At 50.8% G+C, this 25495-nt stretch overlaps 1 protein-coding gene across 4 annotated transcripts in view; it reads right to left on the bottom strand.

The window, feature by feature from the left end:
- Nucleotides 1-2998: 2998 nt before the first annotated feature.
- The window catches only part of AMZ1 (archaelysin family metallopeptidase 1), a 48852-nt gene continuing 26355 nt past the window's right edge, over nt 2999-25495 (bottom strand). For all 4 annotated transcript variants that reach the window (XM_049903477.1, XM_049903474.1, XM_049903475.1 and 1 more), the window contains exons 2-7: nt 20751-21236; nt 18183-18350; nt 11514-11642; nt 11008-11177; nt 10240-10416; nt 2999-6069 (exon numbers count right to left, since the gene is read on the bottom strand). In XM_049903477.1, the coding sequence (XP_049759434.1) occupies nt 5515-6069; nt 10240-10416; nt 11008-11177; nt 11514-11642; nt 18183-18350; nt 20751-21054 (1503 nt within the window). In that variant the 5' untranslated portion in view covers nt 21055-21236 and the 3' untranslated portion in view covers nt 2999-5514. The remainder of the gene's footprint in view (nt 6070-10239; nt 10417-11007; nt 11178-11513; nt 11643-18182; nt 18351-20750; nt 21237-25495) is intronic.

Genomic DNA, 25495 nt, shown 5'->3' with positions numbered 1-25495 from the left:
AGAGAGCCAGGCAGCCCCAGATCCTGGGGAACAGTGCCCTCCAGTCCTCCCAGGATGCCGGCCAGGCCCCCACTGTAGCAGCATGGAAGGTCTGTTTGCTCACAGCCACACATAAGCAGGCCCCTGCACAGGTTTGCAGGCCAGCCTCATGAAGCCCTGATCCTCCGCTTCAAAGGGTATAAATATTCCTGTTGAGGACTCGCCCTCTTTGTGCAAACAAATCAGGGAAGCCCCAGCAACTCGGGGCTTTGTTTGGGTTGGCATCCTCAGCCAAGAGTGCTGGTCACCCACCCAGGCTGCTCCTCGAGACTTCCAGGGAGCCTGGAGCCCAAAATGGCCGCAGCTGCCAAGAAGCTTCCTGGTAATCTTACAAGATTATAGCTGGGGAGTAAAGCTGGGGTGGGTGGGGTCACGGAGAGGGGGGCTGCTTTGGAATCCCCAAATCCTCGCGCCACCTTCTCAGATTTCGCTGAGTCTCGTTCCTAAGAAAGATGGTCTCCACGGTGGAAGAACTCGGTGTGAGAGTTGGAGAAACTGGACCTGAAGCCCAGCTCCACTGCCCAAGCTCCACCATCTTTTAGCCTTGGGCAAGAGACACAACCCCCTCACCCCCCCATCCCTGTTTCCTCAGTCTTGTTGTTATTGTTGTTATGTGCCATCAAGTCGATTTTCAACTCACAGCAACCCCATGTGACAGAGGAGAACTGCCCCATAGAGCCTTCTAGGCTGTAGTCTTTATGGGAGCAGATCGCAAGGTCTTTCTTCTGAGGAGTCACTGGGTGGGTTCAAACCACCAACCTTTTGGTTAGCAGCCCACACCAGGGCTTCTTCGATTGTAGTATGGGAATAATAATTGCCATGCACTGTTGCCTTAAGAATAGAGGGGGGTGTATGTAAAAAACTTCCCGGTACTTAGAAGGGACTCCTTAGAAGGTGGAATGTATTCACGGGGGAAGATTTGCCTCTGCAAGCCCCAGCGAACTTGGGTAGTCCCTCGCGGCTGAGGCCGGCGTGCTTGCCTGTCGGGTTTGAGTGTGGTGTTACTCTTGGCCCTGCACATAGACCTCCTATATGTCTGTCTTTGGAATTCTCTCCCAGTTGCTATCGAGTTGACTGTGACTTGTGGCAAACCCATGTGTGTCAGAGTAAAACTGTGCCCCATAGGGTTTTCAAGGCTGTGACCTGTTGGAAGCAGGCCCCCGGGCCTTTCTCCTGAACCACCTCTTGGTAAACTCCAACCTCCAACCTTTTGGTTAGCAGCTGAGCACTTAAGCATTTGTGCCACCCAGGGACTCCCGCTATGTTCTGGTTGTTGTATGCCATCGAGTCGGTTTTGATTCATAGCGACCCCATGCAACAGAGTAGAACTACCCCATACGGTTTCCTAGGCTGTAATCTTGACAGGAGCAGATCACCAAGTCTTTCTCCCTCGGAGTGGCTGGTGGGTTCAAACCGATGACGTTTCATTTAGCAGCCAAGTACTTAACCACTGCACCACCGGGGCTCCTTGGAATGCAACAGCATCCCTTTTGACTTGGTGCGATCTAAATTTGGACTTCTAGCTTCGACATTAGTTGCTTGACTAAACCATTGCCTGTTTATTCTTTTAAGCCATTTTGGAGATTTTTTTCATCACAGAGAGGTCTAGATCCAGTGTCCCTTGGAACAGTGTCAATGGGCAACACCTGATCCAGGTTCTGGATGTGTGGGGCATATAGAGGGCTTGGGGGCTGAACCCACTTTCCTCCTACCCAAGCTTCAATCTGGGGGAGTTTAGAATGATTCTCTTCTCCCTCATCTGATGAGCTGGGCTTTGGGGAGGGAAGGAGGGTGAAAAACTGAGAGCGCAGAAGGGGAGATCAGGACTGCCAGGAGAGGGGCTGCCTCCATTATCCTGGGGCTCGTCACCCTTAATCAGAACGTAGCTTTCTTGTGTGTGTGCGCACGTGTGCGAGAGTGTGCCTGTGTGGTACATACATGTGTGGGTGTTGGGAACCTGTGTGTGGGTGTATGCCTGCGTGTGAGCGTGTGGGTGCATGTGTGTGTGTGAATGTGCATAGGTGCATGTGTGTGTTTAAGGCACTCTAGAAGCCAAGTGTACATTCCCTAGCCCCCTGTTACACACCAGTGCAATACAGATAGTGCCATGAGCCCAAAACACTTGCTAGCTTGATTCAAGCCCCTCAGTCTTAACCTACCAAAGGGTGTGGTGTCCACCATCAAGCTAGAAGACCTCTTCTTAAGAATCTCAGGGATTTTTGACAGCTAAGGAAATAAGAAACAATAAGGTAGACTTCCTGCATGAACAAAACAACCATAGGCCCATGTTTCTTGGAAACCATTATCTGCCAATATCTCAGTTCAACTCTGTTTTATGGTGCTCAGTTGTATCATGTCTCGGGCTAGAAGAATCCAGAAAGATTTGTGAACTGTTATTTTACTAGAAGAGATAACATTCATTATCCCTCTTCCCCGCTTCCCTGGTTGATCCCCCCACAACCCCCCATAACTATTCCAACCCACTCTTGGTTGCCATCATAGGCAGAACCTGGAGTTAATACTTAAGCAGAGGAAGGAAACTTTGATCTCTGTCCCTGAAAGTTTTCTTTTCAAAGCCTCCCTCCCTGCAGCTGTCTTAAAAAAATGTTGCTCCATCTGCAGCTGGTGCCAGCTGTGGACGATGGTTCTGTTTTTATTGTTTGCCCTTCCCACTTCAAAATACTGTTTTAGGATGCACATCCATCCCAGTTGGGAGCCAGAGGGCACGGGCACAGATGGACGGTACCGAGACGTGGGCAGTGACCATCCGAGGCATGTGCAGAGCCCCCCTGGAGCCCCCAGCCTCAGTGGGAGCCAGGCTGTTCTGTTTTTGTCGCCTCTCTTCAATCTTAAATTACTCCCGTGATTAGTTTTTTGCGTAAGACAGGAAAAGGAAATTGGAAGTAAGATCACGTAGCAGGTGTGATAGTCAACCCAAGCAGCGACTGGAGCCGTTGGTGTTTTTCAGAAATGGCACAAGGTGTTCCATTTCACGTGCTTTTCCAGAACCTTCCTATGCCTTCATTAAGAGGTGAAATCCATGCCCCCTCCCTTGAACCTGGGTGTGCATTTGCAACTTCCTTCCTAGAGCACGGCGGGGGTGATGCTACTAAACTTCAAAGCTAAGTTACAAGGCAATCCAGCTTCCACCTGGCTCTCTCTCTGGGGTATACTTGCCTTTGGAACACAGCTGCCATGTTGTGAGGGAGCCCAAGCCACACAGAGGGGCTCCTGTGGAGGGAAACGGAGGCCCCCAGCCCTCAGCCCCGGCTGCACTCCCAGCCAACAGCTGACCCACCATGTGAGTGGGTCATCTTGGAGGCACATCTCCCAGCCCTAAACGGGCAGCAGGGACACACCTTCCCTGGCCAGTCCTGCCTAAAACAGACCCAGCTGCTAAACGAACATTTGTTGGTGTTTTAAGCCACTACATTTTGCGTGGTCTGCTCACAGCAATAGATAACCAGGGCACTGGCCTTCTGATTCCTGTTGTTTTATTGTGCTCTCTGCCAACATCCTCCCTGGGTTCATTCCTGAAAGACCTTGCCCTTTGTCTTCTCCCCTTAACTCCATCACAGTCACCTCCTGGGCAACTGTAATGCCGCTTCAAGGCTACGCCAAGAAGAATTGTGGACTTGAGGTAACCATTCGATTCCTGAGCCACGTCTTTGCTTCCCTACATTCGGACACCTCCTTTGCGTTCCGCTGGCACTGGGACCCAGCTCTCCTGACCGTTACGAGGCAGTTATAAGGAAGTAGCGTTTCTCACTCGCCTGCGCCCCTTCTCACTTTACACATATTTTGTAGTTTTTCTTAAAGAGGGTCCCCCAAATTGTACAGACTGCCTCCACAATGTATCAGCTGCCCTGTTCTTGCCTCTTTCAGATGAGGGGCAAAAATACGCCCGAGATGCCCACCGTCATCACTCCACAGGAACTCTGCTGTCAGGCCAGAAGTTTCTCTCCCTGGGCCCCTGCCATTGTGGGCAGACAGGGACATTTGCTAATGATAAAAGGGTCCATTCATCAGGGAAACAGCAATTGAGTATATATGCACATAATTCGGTGTGTGGTTGTGTGCTGTCTATCCCGACTCACAGCGGCCCTATAGGACAGAGTAGAACTGCCCCAAGGTGTGTCCCCCCTGTAATCTTTACGGGAGCAGATCGCGAGGTCTTTCTCCCTCGGAGCCACTGGGTCGGTTCAAACTGCCGAGCTTTCAGTTAGCAGTCGAGCACTTGAACCACTGCACCACTAGAGCTCCTTCTCCACATAATAGAGCTTCAGATACATGAACCAAAACTTGACAAAACTAAAGGAAGAAAAGAATCTCCACAGTCATGGGTGGCTATGTTAACGGCCCTTGCTCAGCTACTGAGAGAGCTAGACAAAAATGAGTAAAGACATGGATGACTGGAGCACTAGCCAACCACCCTGACCCAGCTGATCCTCACATGCAGGCAGGATCCTCCGAAGACTCTCCCAAGATCTGAACTGTTTTTCTACCTCCGGAAGTCCCAGCAGGCAGCAGCCTCCGGAATGAGGAGAAGGGCCTGTGTCTTACAGCCCCTTCAATCCTGGGGACTGGACATTCTCCTTTCCAGCACCTTGTTTGGAGAAACGGGCCAGTTGCCATCAAGTCAACCTGACTCATGGTGACCCCACGTGTGTCAGAGTAAGACTGTGCTCCTTAGGGTTTCCAATGGCTGATTTTTCGTAAGTAGGCCACCAGGCCTTTCTTCTGAGGTCCCTCTGTGTGGGTTCAAACCTCCAACCTTTCAGTTAGCTGCTGGGCACTGAACCATTTGCCCCACCCAGGGCCTCTTGGTCACTGAGATGCCTGGTGTGAAGTCCCGAAGGGTCAGAATGCTGGGAGTGCCACAGAAAGTGGCCCTTTGATTTTTTAAGGTGGGAGAATTTTCAATAGAAACAAAACCCAGCTCCTCCTTTGAGCTGAGACCCCTTTATGGCCTCAGAAGCCAAGAGTTTGCAGCGGCAGAGCAGAGTGCCTGGGGCTCCCTCCTGTCCCAGCAGCTCTGAGCCCCCAGCTATAAATAACAACAGGGACTCACTCAGCAGGCCCAAAGCCTCAGCCCGGGAGAAAAAAGAACCATGCTGTTTCCCCTGCCACAGCAGGCAGGGCGGGGGCTCCGTCCCGCCCACAAGGAGACCCTGACAGTGAGGGACACCAGCGTGGGCTTCCTGTGGGGGCTGGGGCTGGACCCAGGGACTCCTGGGCCATCTCCACCTTGGGAGCTGGCAGGCCATGCTGCAGGCTGTGGGCTGCGCCTTGGAGGGAGTGGGTGGGACCCAGGGCTGCACGAGAGCCATTTCAGGATATGGCTCCACCAGCTTCTCTTGAAGACGGGTCCCTGAGTCCCTGGGGCTCTGCAGGGCCCTTGTCACTGAACTGTGATTATCAGCCAGCGTCAGGGGACCCTGGCTCCTTCCACATTGGACAGATGGCCTTGCCCCGCTAATCCTCCTCCTGCCTCCAGCGGCAGGGGGGTGACTCTGCCTTGGCCAGCTTCCTTGAGCCGAGCTTCCTCCTCCAGGACGACAGCGTGCCCCCCAGGGCCTTCCGCAGCCCCGAGCAGTCCTGGCTGCTGGGCAGAGCCTGCCGACTGGTGGGGAGCTGCCCAGTGAACAGCTCCCACCGGGACAGAGCATCTACAGCCTGGTCCAGCCGCTCCAGCTCCTCCTCAGACACCTCCCTCTCCAGGGCCCGGATGCAGGCAGCCAGCCAGAGCCCATGCTCCTGGAGGGCCTCCACGGGCTCAGTGGGGCCCCTGGGCGGAGGTGCCTGGCCCTCCAGGTCCACCGCTGGGCTCGGCCCCTCCGTGGCCTCCAGCTCAGGAGCCCCCCCATCAGGTGTCAGGGGCTCCGACAGGCTGGTGAGGACCTCTGAGTCGTTCTCGCTGCCCAGCCCCGAGTCGGTGCTGAGGGGCTGCGTGTCCTCTGACCCTGACCGCTCGGCCGCCTCCCAGCTGGGCCAGGTCCCCACCACAGCCTGCGTCCAGGCATAGAGTTCCTGAAAGGGAGAGACATGGGCTGAGCTCTCTGTTGAGTCACTTTGTCCACCAGAGACCTGCCTGAGGCCTGGCCCCTCAGGAAAGGGGACCCCACTGTCCTCAGCTACCAAGGGGCAAGTGTTGGGCAAGCGACGGGTTAGTCTCCCTTGGTGGGTGGCTTCTGAGGCCTGGAGCCCATGTGAGTGCCAGCTCACAAGAGCTCACTGTTCAGCTTTCAGGGACTTTCGAAAGCCCATTGTTCAATACAATCATTGTTCAAAGTTAAATTGCATAAAACTTATTACACTTAAATAAAAAATTATATTAATAACAAAGGTAATAAATGCTTAGAACATATCACATCCTAGTAATTTTCACTACGTTTTACTATGACTGCTCCTGAGGTCACTATCACAGTCGCGCCTGTGTGGTGGATCTACCACCTAGCGGTGGGTGGCTGCGCACCTGTCCCCACTCTGCCTGCAGCAGCGTTACGTGGGGAGTCTGAAGTCAGAGCGCTGGGAGCACTTACACTATGGAAATGGGCAGACCCTGCAGACGGCTTGTTCTCTCTCAAAGGGCATGTACTGCCTCACTGCCGATAGGCACAACAGATGGTAGAGACTTTTGCTGGCCAGGCCTCAATCATGTCTCTGGCATCTGTGACTGGTCAGGAGTGTCCCAGTGACAAGGGACAGAGTCAATGGCAGGGCCACACCTGCACTTCACCCTATGTACAACAGCCAGGAACACTGGCAAACCTCCTGGGCTCCCCAGAGCCCTCCCCTCTCTGGGGACTGGAGTGTCTCCTCCTGGTCTTCTCCAGAAAGCCCCTCCACAGTTCCCTGAAACCAAGCTCACGGGGGAGGAAGGGTATGGGCCTGACCATTTGGGGGAGCACTCTGGGTGGTGCAAACCATTTGCAGCAAAGAGTTAATGTGCTCATTGTTAAATGAAAGGTTGGAGATTCGAGTCTACCCAGAGGTGCCTCGGAAGAAGGGCCTGGTGATCTACTTCCAAAAAATCAACAATTGAAAACCCTGTAGAGCACATTTCTCCTCTGACACATGTGAGATTGCCAGGAGTCAGAGTCAACGGCAGCGGACACACCTTCCCAACTGAGGTGCAGGGCATGTGGGTGAGAGAGAAAGAGGGGAGTAAATAAGTTATCAAAGTTCATGTCAGAACTAGTTGAGTAAGGCCCCAGGTGAAGGTCACAGAATGAGAAATCCCAAACTTTTTGCAAACCAGAGCCAGCCTTTGACACACATCACACAGCAACAGGAGGGCAATACCAGGAAACCGAACCCGTTACCATCGAGTCGATTCTGACTCATGGCAACCCCATGTATGTCAGAGTAGAACTGTGCTCCACAGGAACGAGGATGCCAGCAGCTCTCAGGACTGAGACCTTACCACACGCCCCTAACTCTACACTCAGTACCAGCAGCCAGCCTTGGCGGACAAGGTTCAAAACCGGCAAAGGTGTGGGGCAGGCTGTGTCCTTCCACTTTACTCGTTGCATCGCTGAACAAATCTAGGAACTGTCTGTACTTTGTGTGCAATTTTTCTGTAAACCTAAAGCCTCTCTAAAAAATGTTGTTGTGTGCCATTGAATCAATTCTAATTCATAGCCACCCCATGTGACATGGCAGAACTGCCCCACAGGATTTTCTAGGCTGTAATCTTTACAGGAGCAGGTCACCAGGTCTATCTCCTACGGAGCCATTGGATGGGTTCAAACCACCAACCTTTTGGTTGGCACCCAAGCGCTTAGCCCCTGGGCGACCAGGGCTCCTTGCTCTGAAAAATAAAGCCTATTAAAAAAAATTTTAAACCAAAGCAATTTGGTGGAAAGGCCTTGAGTCTTTATTCAAATGAAAACTAACTTGGTCTATTCAACCAAAGATGGGTTTGTAAAAAAAATAAGTCACTTGCCTTTGAACCCTGAACTTAGGGTATCGTTTCTGAGTTTGTAAATAAATCTTCCCACGTCAATAAGTTTGTTCTTTCTGCACAGTGGGCATGGTGACCCAGCTCCTCCAACTGCCAACTGGTGCCACTGCCCCCAGCCAGGTAATTCCCCATGCAGACAGTAGAGGGCAGCATTGCCACACTGCTCAGCCCCAAGAGGCTCTGTTGTAGCAAGACACAAACACCTGTTTGTCTAACGTGAGTCTCCTGCTCTCCTGGGCAGCAGGGATCCGTGTATCAGTGAAAGCCGTGGGGAAAGAAGAAAGCAAGCTGGGATGCTGAAGACCAATGCAGTTGCTCTTACAATGTGAGAGTCGGCATGAGTAAATACAAGTGCAGAAGTAAATACTGGCCATTATTGTGATTTTACATTTAATGGACTTTTTTTTTTTTTTTTTTAGAGTAGTTTTGTTCTTGTTGCTGTGTGCCATGGATATGACAAAGTAGAACTGCCCGTAGGGTTTCCTAGGCTGTAATCTTTACAGGAACAGATCGCCAAGTCTTTTCTCCCACAGAGCTGCTGGGTGGGTTTGAACAGCAGACCTGTTGGTTAGCAGCTGGGCACTTAACCATTGCACCTCCAAGGCTCCTTAAAACAGTTTTAGGTTTACAGAAAAATTGTGCAGAAAGTACAGAGTTCCCATATGTCCTCTCTCCCCCTGCACAGTTTCTCCTATTATTAATGTCTTGCATCCCTGACACATTTGTTACATTTGAGGAACCAATACGGACACATTATCGCTAACTGAAGTCCATGATCTACAGTAACCATAAAACCAGCTGCCATGGTGGAGTGGATTCCAACTCCTGGCGCCCCCATGTGTGTCAGAATAGAACTGTGCTCCACGGGGTTCTCAGTGGCTGATTTTTTGGAAGTAGATCACCAGGCCTTTCTTCCAAGGTAACTCTGGGTGGACTCGAACCTCCAGCCTTTGGGTTAGCAGCCAAGCGCATTCACTGAGGGACTCCAGAGGGTATGAAGAGGGCCCATTTTCCCCTAGTGCTGACCAAGTTCCAAAAGGCAACTGTCCAACATGACACACAGGAGCTCCCAGGACCTGATGCGGGGGGCTCTACCCACAAAGGACCTCGGTGGGCTTGGTGTGAGTGAAGAGCTTTGGGGCTTGAAGGGACCCTAGCTTTCCCTTCCTGGCTGCCTGGTCGACCATGCAAAGGATTTCCGTGCTCTTGAGTACAAGCAGGTTATGTGCCAATTCATTGCGCTGAGGGCACTAAGTGACCACGCAGGATGGCCAACTGGAAACAAAGACCCTGGACCCGGGCCAGCTCAGCAGGAAGCTGATGAGCACCAAGTGCTTCCTATTTCAGGAACTCACTTCTCCCTGCTTCTAGTCCCTCCCTGCTCCTTGGAGGCCACCATCCTGTCTGGATTAAGGGCAGATGGGGCTGTATAATCATTAATGCTCTGTGTCAATTGGCTAGGCTGTGATTCTCAGTGGTTTGGCAGACACTGGACTGGGTGCTCCTCCGTAATGTAATATAATGTAATTACCTTCCATGATGTGATCTGATGCAATCAGCCAATGAGTTCAAAAGAGAGTTTCCTTGGGTCTGTGATCTGCCTCCGGTATATAAATGGCTGTTCTGACAAAGCTTGCTTTCTCTCCCAACCCTGCACTCTTGCTATCACCTGACCTCTGGTTCCTGGGACGTAAGCAAGCAGAAGTCTCTGGCCTGCTGTCTGACCTGCAGATTTTGGATCTGCCAGCCCCTGCAACCCCATGAGCCAGCAGAGGCCTCCAGCCTGCCACCTGACCTATGGATTTGGGACTTACCAGCCCCCTGCAATCGTAAGAGCCATTTCCTTGAAGTAAATCTCTCTGTATTTATATATACGTGTCACTGGTTTTTCTCCTCTGGAGAACCCAGGCTAAGACAGGCTGGAAGTTGGGATCTTTAGCTATAAGAATCGTGATTGCTGAGGGTGAAGACTCCCCACGTCGTCCCAGTCTTTTAACTCCACTGGGGCTCCACACCACCAGGACTCAACAGTTTACAGAGGAGGCACATTCATTTCCCTCTGTTTCTCTGCTCACAGTGAGCATGGACCGGCCAGGGCTCAGGAGTACTCCCCACCCTGCCCGCCATCCCTGCAGCCAGAGCAAAGCGACTCACCTGGTTGGTACCTATTGACTCACCTAGTACCTGTGAGCTCACGTTGTACCTGTCGACTCACCTGGTACCTGTCAACTCACCTTGTACCTGTCCAGGAGCCGGAAGCCCAGGAGGTGCTGCAGCTTCCGTAAGCAGATGGGGCAGAGGTCAGGGGGCCGCCCCAGGGCTTCATCCAGGCTGAGCGCACCCTGCATGACGCAGCCCAGCCAGCGGCAGCTCCCCAGGCCCAGGAGGTGGCACAGCTCGTGACACGTGACCTGCGAAGAGACCACCACAGCCCTTGCAGCCTTGACCCTAGACCATGTAGTCCACCCCTGAGACACCTGCAGCCCGGAAGATGAACAGCCCCAAGCTGAGGGTCCAGGTAGTCAGGAGTGATCAGGTTGCCACCCCCAGCCCAGCCCCCAGGGAACCAATGACAATGTCGCTTACACTGCTGGCCACACCTGAGGCTCATTCTGGGCAGGCAAGTGAGCCACGTGGTCCACTCTGGGAAGCCACGCAGGGTGGGGGCTTTGGGATCAGACACATGCGGGTTCAGACCCCAGCTCTGCCACTCAACAGCTCCGTGACCTTGGGCAAATGACTTGGCGTCCCTGTGCCTCGGTGTCCCCACTAGTAGAAGGAGGGGGCGCCCTCCTTGTGGAGAGGATGGGTGGAATGAGGCTGTGACCGGCCTGGTACAGAGGGCACATGGGTACCAGCTCCTTCCTCCATCTGACTCTACGTCCTTAGTAACTTCCCTGAGCTCAGCCCTCTCGCCCCACTCCTGCCCCCCAACTTCTCTAATTATGGTCTGCAAAGCAGCCTCCACTCTGCCCCACCCACTGAGGCCCAGCCACGCTCACCTTGCAGCACTGGACCATCCCCAGGGTGCTGAAGCTCTGTGTCCGGCCCCTCTCCTGCACAGGGGCTTTGGGGTCCCCCACAGCCACCTCCGCTGGGACAGGGTCAGAGGAACCAGGCTCCGGCTGCAGGAACTCCCCTGAGAACCGGGCAAAGCTGCAGACACCCACCTCTGGGGAGAGGCAGAGGGAAGGGGGCCAAGGTCAAAGCCGTCCCTTCCTCTCTGCCTGGCCATCATGCCCTGTGGAGGCAGCCCAGGCACAGACTCCCAGGTCTGCTCTGCCCCCCTGGGGAACAGCCATTGCCCAGAAGGAGCTGGAATGTGGGGCCTGCCATTCAGAGAGGCTGTTCTCATATGCACATCAGCTTCCGCTGGAGCGGAGTGTGGAGTGGGAGTGACGAGGGGTGACCTCTCCTCACGCATGACTGAAGGGGGCATAGGGTCCCCACAAGCCCGGGCCCGGGGGGCCAGGTGGGCACTCTCCCAGGCAGGGCTGCACCAGCTCACCGTGCCCGGGGAGGAACTTGCTAAAGGTGAAGCTCCAGCTCTCACGGGGGTACAGGTCCGACAGCGTGAGGCCCAGCACGCAGAGCGCGTCGTCTGGCTTGTGGCTCTTCAGGAAGGAGAGTACGCCGTCTGAGGGCACAGAGTCAGGGGAGACTGGGGCCAGCTTCTAGCCCCGGCTCTGGCCTCCGCTGCAGGCACGCCAGCCTCCCCACCACAGCAACCATTAACGTCAGCTGACTTCCTAGCTCCTTGCGCTCTGGGCAGGCCCACTCTGCAAATTCCCTCTTTCTCCACCCAGACCACCCCTCCTCAACGTCAGACCCAAGCCAGTGACGGTGACATTCTGCCAGAGACCTTTAGTCAGAGGCAGAGAACTCAGCGGAAAGCTGTACCAGGTAGAGCAAGTGCCTGTGCTTTGAATCAGGCCAGCAAGAATTTGGGCAGGTGTGTAACTTCCTGGGGTCTCAGTTTCCTCAACTTTACATGGGAAAGATGCTAATAATTCCTCTCCCAGAGGGCTGTTGTGAGGATGCACTGAGACAAAGAGCAGAACACTCTCAACACCACGCCTGCCACAGTCCATCGGTTACCTCATTCAATAAACACTTGAGTACTTTGAGCAGTCCCAACAAACACTTGTGGGGCACCTTCAGCAGGCCAACAAACACTTGTTGAACACCTTTCATGTGCCCAACAAACACTTATTGAGCACCTTCAGCCTGCCAACAAACATTTATTAAGTACCATCCACACACCAACAAACATTTATTGAGCACCTTCAGCATACCAGGCACACTTCTACAGGCTGGGTTATAGCAGTGAACGAGACAGACAAGCCAGAGCCTTCATGAGCTTGTAGTTGGGAGGGAGAGAGGACACAAGTAAAACATGCAGGATGCCAGGGGATGATCAACCTGATGGAGAAACACAAAGGAGGGAGAAGGGAATTGCAGGCAGAAGAGGGTCTGGGTTGTCCTTTTAAGGAAGGTCGTCTGGACGGCCTCCTGAGAAAGTCACACTTGAACGAGGACGTGCAGCACAGGTTCAGCACATCAGGAGGGTGAGTGAGGGGCAGAGGAGGCAGACGTGAGGTTGGGGGTGCTGAGGGGGCCTCCTCTGAGCCAGTGTCCTGCACCGGCCTGGGTATATCGCTCCTACTGTGCTGAAAACAGACCGGAAGGTGCATGTGGAGGTCTGAGGGAGACCACTGTAATAGGCCAGGTGAGAAATGTGCTGACTGGGTCCTGGTGGCAGCAATGAAGAGGATAAAAAGTGACCCAATTTGGAGGACAGAGCCAATAGAATTTGCTGGTGCGTTGGACGTGCCATGTGGAAGAGAGGGGCCAAAGACAACACACATCTCATGTAATCCAGACTTTCTGGAGCCATGGAGGGCAGGTGAACACCGTAAACTATTGCCCTGAGATAATCTCTAAAACCTTAAGCCAAAAATATCCCCTGAAGTCTTCTTTAAAGCAAAAAATAGTTTAGCCTAACTAGGAAAGAATACCTGCCTTGAGCATCATGCTTTTCTGAAGAGCTATCTTATGGGATCAAATTGACAATAGCAACTCGAAAGGTTAGATAGGAAGCTTAAGGGACAGTGAGTTTATGTTAATGGAAGAGGAACAATTCAGAAAAGGAGGGTGAGAGTGGTTGCACAACTTGAAGAATGTAATCAGTGTCACTGAACTGTACACGTAGAAATTGTTGAATTGGTATATGTTCTGCTGTGTCTATTTTTAACAACAAAAAATGAAATAAATTATTTTTAAAAACGACACACAGAAATGTGGGAGGATGGAGGTAGAGACAACAGTGGAAGGACAGGTGTGGGAAAGGGGAATGAGGTCTGGATGTTTAGTCTGAGATGCCCATTGGCATCTGAGCGTAGACACTGAAAAGGCAGCTGGGCCAACAAGGCGGTGTTCACGGGGAGGTACTGACACAGCCACACGGGACTGGCGCCTGTTGGGGATCATGGCCCCAAACACGTCCCTGTCCTAGTCCCCAAACTGTGACTATGGTACCTCCCATGGTTAAAAGGACTTTGCAGGTATGGTTCAGTTAAAGATTTTGAGATGGGAGATGATCCTGGACTGTCCATGTGGGCCCAGTGAAATCCTAAGGGTCGCTGTAAGAGGGAGCAGGAGGGTCAGAACAGAAAAGGGGATGTAAAGATGGAAGCAGAGGGTCAGAGGGAGATGTGAAGATGTTCCACTGCTGGCTTTGAAGATGGAGGAAGAGACCATGAGCCAAGGAATGTGGGTGGCCCCTAGAAGACGGAAAATAAACAAGAGTATTAGTTTCCTGAAGCTGCCATAACAAAAGGGACCACAAACTGGGTGTCTTTAATCAAGAGAAACTTATTGTCTCCCAGTTTTCGAAGCCAGAAGTCTGAAATCGAGGTGTCAGCAGATCTATGTTCCCTCGGAAGACTCTAGGGGAAGAGCCTTACTTGCCTTTTCCAGCTTCTGGTGGTGACTGGTGATTCCTGGCATTCCTTGGCTTACGGTGCCATCACTCCAATCTCTACCTCTGTCATCACATGGCCACCTTCCCTCTGTGTGTCTATGTCTCTTCTCTTTATATAAGGACACACTCAGATTGGATTAGGACCCACCCTACTCCAGTATGACCTCATGTTAACCGATAATATCTTCAAACAACGTCATATTTCAAGCAAGGTCATGTTCACAGGTCCTGGAGTTAGGACTTGAACATATCTTTTTAGGGGACACAATTCAATCTATTGCAGTTATCATCTGAAAAGAGGGAGGAGGTGGTGGTGGTTGGAGGAGAGAGGAGAAGGTGGAAATGGGTTCCGGCACCATAAATGGCCCCCTTGGGTTCATGGTCATGCATCAAGTTGTTCCTGTTGTATTCGAGCTGCGTGGGTAGAGAGGAAGTTGGATTTAACCAGGTATGTACTGTGAAGGAAGAGGAGGGCAAGGGAGTTGAGTGTACATGAAGGGAGCGATTATTATGATGGACCATGAAATCAAAGTCTGGTAAGGCCGGAAGCGAGGACAGAGGTGAATAAGGGACAGTGAGAAGGTGATAGGATTAATGGGTTCTCCCTGGTGGAATCAAAGAATAGTTAGAGTCAGGGTACTACAGAGAGTGAGCTGGAAATACTGGAAGAGGTGCTTCTAGAGCAGGAGCTTAAATTCCTGATGACGGAGATGATACAACTGTTCGTAATGATGAGGTCAAGCGCAGCACTGTCCAATAGAAACAGAAGATAAGCCACAGATGTGAGTTTAAATTTTCTGGTAGCCACAATTTAAAAAAGTAAAAAGAAACAGGTGAGATTGGTTTTGACAATAATTTTATTTAAACCAATTTAACATGTAGCTAATATTTTAAAAGTATTGGTGGGATTTTTTTACATTCTGTTTTTCATACTAAGTTTCCAAAATCTGGTGTGTATTTTTCACTACTGCACGTCTCACTTTGGATCAGCCACATTTTACGTGCTCAACAGCCACATGTGGCCAGTGGCTACTGTCCTGGACAGCATAGGTCTAGGTTGTGACCTTGGGAATGAGTGGCTGAGATTATGGAGGAGAGGCCAAGCAATTTTCACTGTTAAGGTGATGATGAAGGTGTTGATGGTGGTAGTGATGATGGTGATGATGGTGGTGGTGATGATGGTGGTAGTGATGATGATGAGGGTGGTGGTGATGGTGGTAGTGATGACGATGATGTTGATGGTGAGGAGGAGCAGGATGGCGGTGATAGTGGTGATGATGATGTTGATGGTGATGATAATGATGGTGGTGATGATGATGTTATGGTGATGATGATGATGACGGTCTAAATCAATCTGACCACAAGAATTTAACCTAGCTTAACTTCTGGGTTCTATCTGCCTTTTGAAACTTCCTAAGTTGTTTTAACTATATCAAAAGCACAGGCATGAAGCTTTTATGCAACTCAGTGCTGGAGATCTCCAAAGTACAGTTGGAGTGGGTAGGATGAAGACTTGATTTCCCCCTTGTCTCCCAGGGACACCAGTCAGATAGAAGCAATAACAGGTGTGATGGCACCTCAAGTGGAATGTAGGAGAGGGTGAAGGAGTTGGGAGCTCAGCCCTCTGAGAAGCAGGAATCTCAGGCCCTGCTTTTGAGGCTAAATACCCAGAGGGCCACACAGCTCCCTGTGCCCCACTCCAACCCTCAGGGAGGGCTGGGGGAGCCTGCAGGCTAAGGTTCTGCCTCAGGTGCAGGCTGGTTCTCAGAGTGACCAAACCTGAAGACAGGGACATAGAAAAGGAACATGCCACCATCTGGATGATACCCCACCCTGGCCAGGTAGTGCCTATCAACCCTGAAAACTCAGTGCTGGCTGCTTCCTGTAATGGCACACTAGGGAATTTAGACCAACCCTCCTGTGAAGGATAATCAGACAAACCAAGAGAAAAACAAAGAACAATTTCTTAAAACCTCTAGTGACACTGAGGAAATCTTTGGGCATGGTGGCATTGTTCTATGTCTTAGTTATGGTGGTAGCTACGTGACTATATGCATTTATCAAAACTCATAGAACTGTACACTAAAAAGGATCAATTTTACCATATGTAAATTATACCTTATTAAACCTGACTTTTTTAAGACCTAACAAGCAAATAGAAACAGGAAGAATGTTAGAGCTCAAAAAGGCAAACCTGAGCTGTTTCTGAGACGGACGAGGCAGGGTGGCCCTAAAGACACACCCCCTACTCTGGCTGCTACCCCAAAGAACTGGGCACCCTGGGAGGGATGCAGGCTGTATTCCCGCAGGTCACTAGAGAGACCCAGAGAAGCTTCATGTCTTCATCCCAGACTGGCAATGCCCTAAGGTACCCATCAGAGGGAAAGATATTTTCCCTCTGGAGAAAGGTAATATCTTTCTTCTGAAAGGCCACAAAGTCCTTTCAAAACTTTAACTGATTCTTCAAAGAAAATGTCCAGCTACTGATAAAAAATAACAAGACACACAATGAGACCAGATAACTGAGATAGAATTAGCTGAAACAACAAAATAGCCACACGGGCACTTTAAAGAGTGAAATCATCAGATATAGACATGGTAAAGCAACTATATTCATGGACTTAAATGTTGAGCTTGAAATTTTTAGCAGGGAATTGAAAACTACAAAAAGTGATGCTGTTAATTTGTAAGGGAATCCACTGGGAACTGTAGAGCTGAAAAACATGATAACTGAAATCAGGAACTCAATATATGGGCTTAATACCACATTGTTGTTGTTGTTAGGTGCCGTCAAGTCAATTTTTGACTCATAGCGACCCCTTGTGACACAACAGAACTGCCTCACAGGGTTTTCTAGGCTGTCATCTTTACAAGAGCAGATCACCAAGTCTTTCTTCTGTGGAGCTTCTGGGTGGATTTGAACTGGCAACTTTTGGTTAGCAGCTGAGCACTGAACTGTTGTACCACCAGGGCTCCTAACAGTATTAGCTACAGTTAAAGTGAGAATTAGTAAACTGGAAGATGAGAATAAAGCACGAATGGTAAAAAACGTGAAAAATACAGAGAGAGAGGAGGAGAAGGAGATCGAGAACAGAGAGTAAGAAGGATTAATATACACCCAGCTGGGGTCCCAGGAGGGGAGAAAGAGAATGGAGCAGAGGCACTAAATGAAGAGACAATGGCTGAGAATTTCCTAGAGCTGATAAATCACTCTACTCATTCCAGATCCAGCATCGATCACACACAGATACAGCCTCGGGCCCTTCTTAGGGACCTCCTTAAATATGTCTCTGGTTCTTCTGTATGTCTGAGATCCTCTAGTTAATCTCTGCTTCATCCCAGCCTCACTTCTTCAGCTGCCACTAACCCCCAGGAATTGTGGGCTAGGTGTTCTAGACACATCTAGAGTGCTTTGCAAGGACAAAAGCCTGGACAGATGCTGAGTGTCCTTAAAAGGGCTCACTTCACCTGCTCTGCCTGCTCAGAGTTTTCTAGTGGACAGTGGGCTCCATGGTCAAGTCACCACTATTCTGGGAGAGAAAGGGCTCCTTGTTTCAGTAGTCTTTCTTTTCAAAAGGTTGGGAAATAAATGTTCCCCCTTCCCCAAGAAAAAGTATGCAATCTTGTGATGGTCAATGTTATGTGTCCACTCGGCTGGGCTGTGATTCTCAGTGGTTTGGCAGACACTGGACTGGGTGCTCCTCTATAATGTAATATAATGTAATCATCTTCCATGATGTGATCTGTGAGCAGCCAATCAGTTGAAAGGGAGTTTCCCTGGGGGTGTGGCCTGCCTCCAGTATATAATTGGATGTTCTGGAAAGCTCCCTCTCTCTTTACCCTGCACTTTTCTCCTTGCCTGACCTCCAGTTCCTGGGACGTAAGTCTGCAGAAGTTTCCAGTCTGCCACCTGACCTGTAGATTTGAGACTTGCCAGCCCCCAGAATTGCTTGAGCCATTTCCTTGAAGTAAATATCTCCCTTCCTCCCTCCCTCTCTCTCCACACAAGCACGCACGCACGCACGCACGCACGCACGCACGCATATCTCACTGGTTTTCCTCCTCTAGAGAACCTAGACTAAGACAACCCTCCTGAGTTCCTCCTTCTCACCTTTGGCCTTCTGGAGAGAGACTCTTTCTAAGTGAGGGAGACCCATCCTGCCTTCCCCTGAACAGTAGCCTTGACTCACCCACCTGTGTGGAACTGGAGCCGGTCTGAGTCCCTCCTGGGGCGTGAGGAGCAGTGGATGGACGTGGCCGCCACCAAGGGGAGGCACTTGACCCTCAGGCCCAGGAAGAAGGCCTCGGTGCAGCTCCGCACACTGTCCAGCAGTGGGCATCCCACCGGCCCCTCACTCAGATCTGTGGGCAGAGCAGCTCCGTTGGTCTGCTGTGCCCACCATCACCCACCCACAGAGCCCACTGCCTGCCCAGGATCCTCCCCCAGGAGGCCAGCTGAGAGAACAAGGCCAACGTGGGCCTGCCCTCCAGGAAAGAAACATCAGCAAACCTCTTCTTATAAGGGCAAAAAAGGAGGAAAGAGAGAAGTCCACACCCAGATGAAGGAACAAGTAACTACAGGAAGTCCCAGCTTAATGACATATTCAAGTTTTGACCAACTACCTTTACGACCATCCATTTTGTGTTGTTTTAATACACCTTACTGTTAGTAATATGTACTACATACAATGTGGCAGTACTTAATTTGCTGGTATCATCATATCTCTAAGTTTATATGGAATGTTTCCAACTCCCAAAGACAAAGATCAGATTTATACAGACACTGACAATAAAAGGCAATAACAATGAAAACTAAAAATAATGCAGTATTCAACTTATGTCGGAACCGACCTATGATAGTGTCATCAGAACGGAACACCATCATAAGTAGGGGACCACGTGTACAATCAGATGTGACGATTGGTCTGAGAGACAAAGTGTTCAGGGGAATGGTTGGTGACTTATCCAATGCCCACGAGTCCCCTGAGGTAGAGACTTATAGGTGAAGTCTACAAACATTCGAGCTGACCAGGTGAGGACCAGGTTTGACTACAAGAGTTGGCAAACCACAGAGGGTGAGGTAGATACAAATCCAGTCTTCCATTTTTCATCTTTGTGTTTTTTTAATTGTGGTAAACCAGTTGCTGTCAAGTTCATTCCAACTCATGGCAATCCCTTGTATGTCAAAGTAGAACTAAGCTCCATAGAGTTTTCAATGACTGATTTTTCAGAAGTAGACTGCCAGTCCTTTCTTCTGAGGTGCCTCTGGGTGTATTCGAACCACCAACCTTTCAGTTAGTAGCCAAGTACTTAATCATATGCACCACCCAGGGACTCCTTCAGGTAAGGGCAAGTGATACAGGCGGTGGCAGGAGCCAGCAGATTGGAGACAGCATGCCGGGTTTCATCACTGACCAAAGCCAATCTGGCTGGAGCAGAGAATGACATCGAGGTGGTACAGGATGAGACTGGGCAGCAAGCAAGGCCTTCCCAGAGCCATGAGGGGCCGGTGAGGTCCCCAACACAACCAGCCCAGAATTGGTCAGGGTGACAGCCTGACCAAGGCTGGACAAAGGACCCCTGGCCAGCAGCATGTGGGAGTGGGTTAGAATGCAGACTCCCAGGCCCCACCCTAGACCTCCAGAACCTGCATTTTAACCCTAGGCCCAAGGGCCTGCACGTGTGAGTCTGAGACACCAGCACAGTGCTGTGTGGCCAGTGGGGGAATGCAGAGCAGTGGGGATCCGGGAGCTCCTAGGAGGCAGGGTCTGCAGAGGCTGCAGGCTAGATGTGGGGTGGAAGGGGGAGGAGCGGGGGGGCCGCAGGACTTGGGCTCCAGGGGTAGGATATGCCTGGGGTTGGGGGACTGAGGAGTGCCCACTGAGGAGCACGGCAGCCAGAACCCAGCCCTGCCCTGCCATCTGGGCCACTGGCCTGAGAGGGAACTTTCTGGAGCATCTCTCAGGCAGAAGTTGAGCCTCTCCAGAGCCAAGTGCTGCAGACCCCCCATGGCCCTTTCTGCCAGGCTTGCACCACCCACCCCGGGTGTACCAAAGCACAGCCCTTGTCCTCTCCAGCACCTGGCCAGCAGGCTTCACGAACCTGGCTGAGCTGCTCCCTTCCGAAGGCAGGTACCTGCTGTCTTGGCCCCTCCGTCTGGGCAGAGCCTCTCAAGCCTGGGTCCCCACTGCCTTGGGGGATCAGTGACCATGCTGGGACCCCTCTAGGCCAGGCCCAGTCTCTTGCAGTGAACCTCAGGGTCAAAGAGACCTGCATTCAAATTCTGCCTCTACCTCTCCATGTCAGGTCAAGCCAGTGCTCTGAGCCTTGGTTTCCTCAAGTGTAAAATGGGCTGGTCCCAACCCCAGCACCCCGCAGAGGAAGGGATCAAGCACACCACCCATGGGTGGTGGCTGTAAGGGAGCACACCTGGATAGGCAGCATCTGTGCCTGACACTGCCACTGTAACCAATTCCAGGCCTGGATTTCAATACACAGAGTCAGAAATGGGGTGAGCGGAGCGCTTAGAGCCTTGCAACGCCTCCCTGTCACTGGTCCCCGATCTCAGACACGGCCAGAGCTGCCTTCCCCCATGTCAGTCCTGTGGATCCCATGCATAGCCCCTGCCCCAGCCTTGTACTGTATGGAGACCCTCACCCTCTCCGGCTGGGTCCTGCAGCTCCAGGATGCCCCCTCTCAGCTCACTGCCCACTGGCTGCCCCTGCGGGAAGTGGGCTTCGCTGCCCCAGCCCCACCTGGTACCTATGGGCTGTAGGTAGATGTGTTTCCGGCCTGGGCTCTGCTTCCGGTGCAGCAGGGACTGGTAGAAGGCCTGGAAGTCCTCGGGGGCCTCCGGGCGGCTCAGGAGCCAGTCAGAGGCTGTGCGGATCTGCAGGGAGCAGAAGATTGTCCCCTGGGGGTTGTAGGCTTCAGCGAGGAAGAGCCGCTCTGCTGGGGAGAAGGCTGTGGCATAGAGCTGCCGCAAGGCTGCATCGGTGGACACCAGGGCATCCTTCAGTGCACGGGGGCCGAAGCTGAACTCCTGGGCAGGCCTACACTGTAGCATGACCACTCCCGGGAGCCCCCGTGCTGCCCATGAGCCACCCAGGGCACAGCCACAGTGTCTCCCAGAACCTTCCTTTGGGCTGCTCCCTGCAGATGGAGACTGGGTGGTGGGCCCGTGCAGCTAGACTTCGTCACGTCGTCAGCGAGGGGTGGACATAAACACCCCCAAGGCCCATCAGCACCCTGCAGCAGGGGAAGGGGAGGGACACACAGAGACATCACCGTCACCTTTGTCACTGTCAGCGTCACAGCTATCTCTGCCCAGGCCTGCGGGAGACACTACGCGGAGGGCAGATCCCTGGGACTTGCTGGGTGTCAGGGATTGAATTGCGCCCCCCAAAAATATGTGTTGAAAATCATAACCCCTATACCTAGAAGAAGGATCAGTAGTTGGAAAATATAGCCTTAGTGATAGAAACAACACTCAAGATTGCATGATAGAATTCTGTAAGACCCAACGACTTATTCACTGGAAACGCCTCTTTTCGACAACATGAACGGCAACTATACACATGGACCTCACCAGATGGAATACACAGGAGTCAAATTGGCTGCATCTGTGGAAAGAGACAATGGAGAAGCTCAATATCATCAGTCAGCACAAGGCTCAATTTGAATCTGAAGAAAATTAAAACAAGTCCCTGAGAACCAAAGTACGACCTTGAATATATTCCACCTGAAATTAGAGATCATCTCAAGAACAGATTTGATGGATTGAACACTAATGACCTAAGACCAGATGAGTTGTGTGGAATGACATCAAGGAGATCATACATGAAGAAAGCAAAAGGTCATTAAAAAGTCAGGAAAGGAAGAAAAGGCCAAAATGGGTGTCAGAAGAGACTCTGAAACTTGCTCTTGAACATCGAGTAGCTAAAGCAAAAGGAAGCAATGATAAAGTTAAAAAGCTGGATGGATTTCAAAGGGTGGCTTGAGAAGACAAATTAAAGTATTATGATGAAATCTGCAAAGACCTGGAGTTGGAAAACCAACAGGGAAAAACATGCTTGGCATTTCTCAAGCTGAAAGAACCGAAGAAAAAATACAAGCCTCCAGTTGCAATATTGGAGAATTCTATGGGCAAAATACTCAACAATGCAGGAAGCATCAAAAGATAGAAGGAATCCCAGAGTTACTGTACCAAAAAGAACTGGTTGGCATTCAGCCATATGGCATAGGATCAAGAACCAATGGTACCGAAGGAAGACGTCCAAGCTGCACTGAAGGAAATGGTAAAAAACGAGGCTCCAGAAACTGACGGATTACCAACTGAGATCTTTCAACGAACAGATGCAGCACTGGAAGTGCTCACTTATCTATGCCAAGAAATTTGAAAGATCCTACCTAGACAACCAACTGGAAGTGATTCATATTTGTGCCCATTTCAAAGAAAAGTGATCCAACAGAATGCAGAAATTATTGAAAGATATCATTAATATCACATGCAAGTAAAATTTTACTGAAGATAATTTAAAAATGGTTGCAGCAGTACATTGACAGGGAACCTGTCAGAAATTTAAGCCAGATTCAGAAAATGACATGGAACAAGGGATATCATTGCTAATGTCAGATGGATCTTGGTTGAAAGCAGAGAATACCAAGAAGATGTTCACTTATGTTTTGTTGACTACACAGAGGCATTCAACTGTGTTGATCATAGCAAATGATGGATAACATTGTAAAGAATGGGAATTCCAGAACACTTAATTGTGTTCATGCAGAACCTGTATACACAAAGACCAAGAAGCAGTCGATCAAACAGAACGAGGGGATACTACGTGGTTTAAAATCTGAAAAGGTGTGCATCGGGGTTGTATCCTTTCACCATACTTACGCAATCTGTACGTTGAGCAAATAATCCAAGAAGCTGGATTATATAAAGGAAGAGGCATCAGGACTGGAGGAAGACTCATGAACAACCTGCGATACGCAGATGACACAACCTTGCTTTCTGAAAGTGAAGAGGACTTGAAGCACTTACTGATGAAGATCAAAGACCACAGCCTTCAGTATGGATTACATCCAACCTAAAGAAAACAAAAATCCTCACAACTGGGCCCATAAACAACATCATGAAAAGCGGAGAAAATATTGAAGTTGTCAAGGATTTCATTTTACTTGGATCCATAGTCAACGCCCATGGAAGCGGCAGTCAGGAAATCAAATGATGTATTGCATTGGGCAAATCCACTGGCAAAGACCTCTTTAAACTGTTAAAAAAAAAAAAAAGCAAAGATGTCACTGTGAGTATTAAGGTGCACCTGACCCAAACCATGGTATTTTCAATTGCCTCATATGCATGCGAAAGTTGGACGATGAATAAGGAAGACCATAGAAGAACTGATGTATTTGAATTATGGCATTGGCGAAGAATATTGAATCCATGGACTGTCAGAAGAATGAACAAATCTGTCTCGGAAGAAGTACTGCCAGAATGCTCCTTAGAAGTCAGGATGGTGAGAGTTTTCATCTCACGTACTTTGGGCATGTTATCAGGAGGGACCAATCCCTGGAGAAGGACATCATGCTTTGTAAAGTACAGGGTCAGCAAAAAAGAGGAAGACCCTCAAGGAGATGGACTGACACAGTGACTGCATCAATGGACTGAAATACAGCAACGATTTTGAGGATAGTGCAGGACCTGGCAGCATTTCCTTCTATTGTACTTGGGGTCGCTATGAGTTATAACCAACTCAATGGCACATAACAACATACCTGTAGAAAGGAGCCCTGGTGGCACAATGGTTAAGTGCTTGGCTGCTAACTGAAAGGTTGACAGTTTGAAACCATCCAGCGGCAGCTTGGAGGGAGAAAGACTTGGTAATCTGCTCGCATAAAGATTACAGTCTAGGAAACCCTATGGGACAGTTGTACTCTGTTACATGGTGGGGTCCGTGTGAGTGGAAAATGGACTCAGGCATCTAACAACAACAAGATGTGTTGTGATGTGATCCCATTTGGGAATAGGGTTTTCTTTATTATGTTAATGAGGCCTTAACAGTACAGGGTGTGTACTGATAAACCAATCACTTCAGAGATATGAAAGGAGTAGATTAGGCACAGAAGAAGACAGACACAGGGGGAGACCAACACTATCTGAAGACAATGGAGGCCAACCAGTCTACAAGCCCAGGACCTCCAAGGATGGCCAGCTAGAGAAGCTGAGACAAGGGTTTTCCCCCAGAGCTGACAGAGACAGAGCTCTCCCCTAGAGCCAGCGCCCTGAATTCAGACTTCTAGCCTCCTAAACTATGAGAAAATCAAATTCTGTTCATTAAAACCACCCGCTTGTGCTATTTCTGTTTACAGCAGCACTATGAAACCAAGACAGTGGGTCTCCAGGAGATACAGCAGATGGCACCCAAGGGAGAGGAGGGGCCAGTGGAGCCCAGGTGGCCCTTTCAGGACTGGCACCTTCTCCCAGCTGGGGACAGGAGACATTTTTCCTTCCTCTTTCTTCAGGAGGTTGGACTGGGCCTATGTGAGCTTCCTCACTTCTGAGTAGGTGGAAAGACTCCCCACCTAGGGAAGTTGTGTCCCCATGGAGCCCCACACAGCCCCAGCTGGAACCCACATGTGGACCCCTGACACTCATGCTCACCCTCCCTGATTCTGCCTGGAGCCCTCAGAAGGAGGGGACATTGAGGAGAGCCTACCCGCCTTTGGCTGAGTCCCCGCAAATCGGGGAGGTGGGGGAGCGCCTCCCCAGGTGGGAGACTTGCAAGCCTGTCTCCTCGCAGTGGTTACAGAGTGCAGTTGCCCCCCACAGCCCTGCTTATCTCCATCACGGGCTCTCTTGCAAGGGCTGGAGTTCAGGGCAGTCACTCGAGGGTCCCAAAGTGGCCCTTCTGTGCCCAGCCCCCAGGGAGATGGGGGTGGCCTGACTGCCAGGAACTCACAGCCCAGGGACCACTCCTCTCTCCATACCCCAGGATGCCTGGACCTGGCCTGGTGAGGAATCAGGCTCCCTGGAGCCCTGCTCACAAGCATGTACACATACACACAAGCACTCATGTACTCACGCACGCACACACACGCATACACATGCCTGCATGTGCACATACATGCACACATACACAAACACATGCACACACATACAATGTGTGCATACATAAGCACACACACACACATGCATGCATACACAAACACACACGCACATACAATGTGTGCACACATAAGCACACACACATGCATGCATACACAAACACATGTACACACACGACGTATGCACACATAAGCACGCACATACATGCGCATGAACGTATGCACACGTATGCACGCACACAGACATAATCATGCACACACACAGCACACACAAACGCACACACACAGCTCATGCCATCCCCCTGCCCAACGCTGGCCATGTTCTCCATCTCGTACAGGCTAAAGGCCAAAGTTCTTAAATGGCCTCCCTCCCAAGTACTGCTGAGGTGCCCCATCTC

This window comes from Elephas maximus, chromosome 12, assembly GCF_024166365.1.
Source record: "Elephas maximus indicus isolate mEleMax1 chromosome 12, mEleMax1 primary haplotype, whole genome shotgun sequence".
NCBI classification, from domain to species: Eukaryota; Metazoa; Chordata; class Mammalia; order Proboscidea; family Elephantidae; genus Elephas; species Elephas maximus.
Note: the sequence above shows the minus strand (reverse complement) of the source record. Positions and strands in the feature narration are given on the sequence as shown.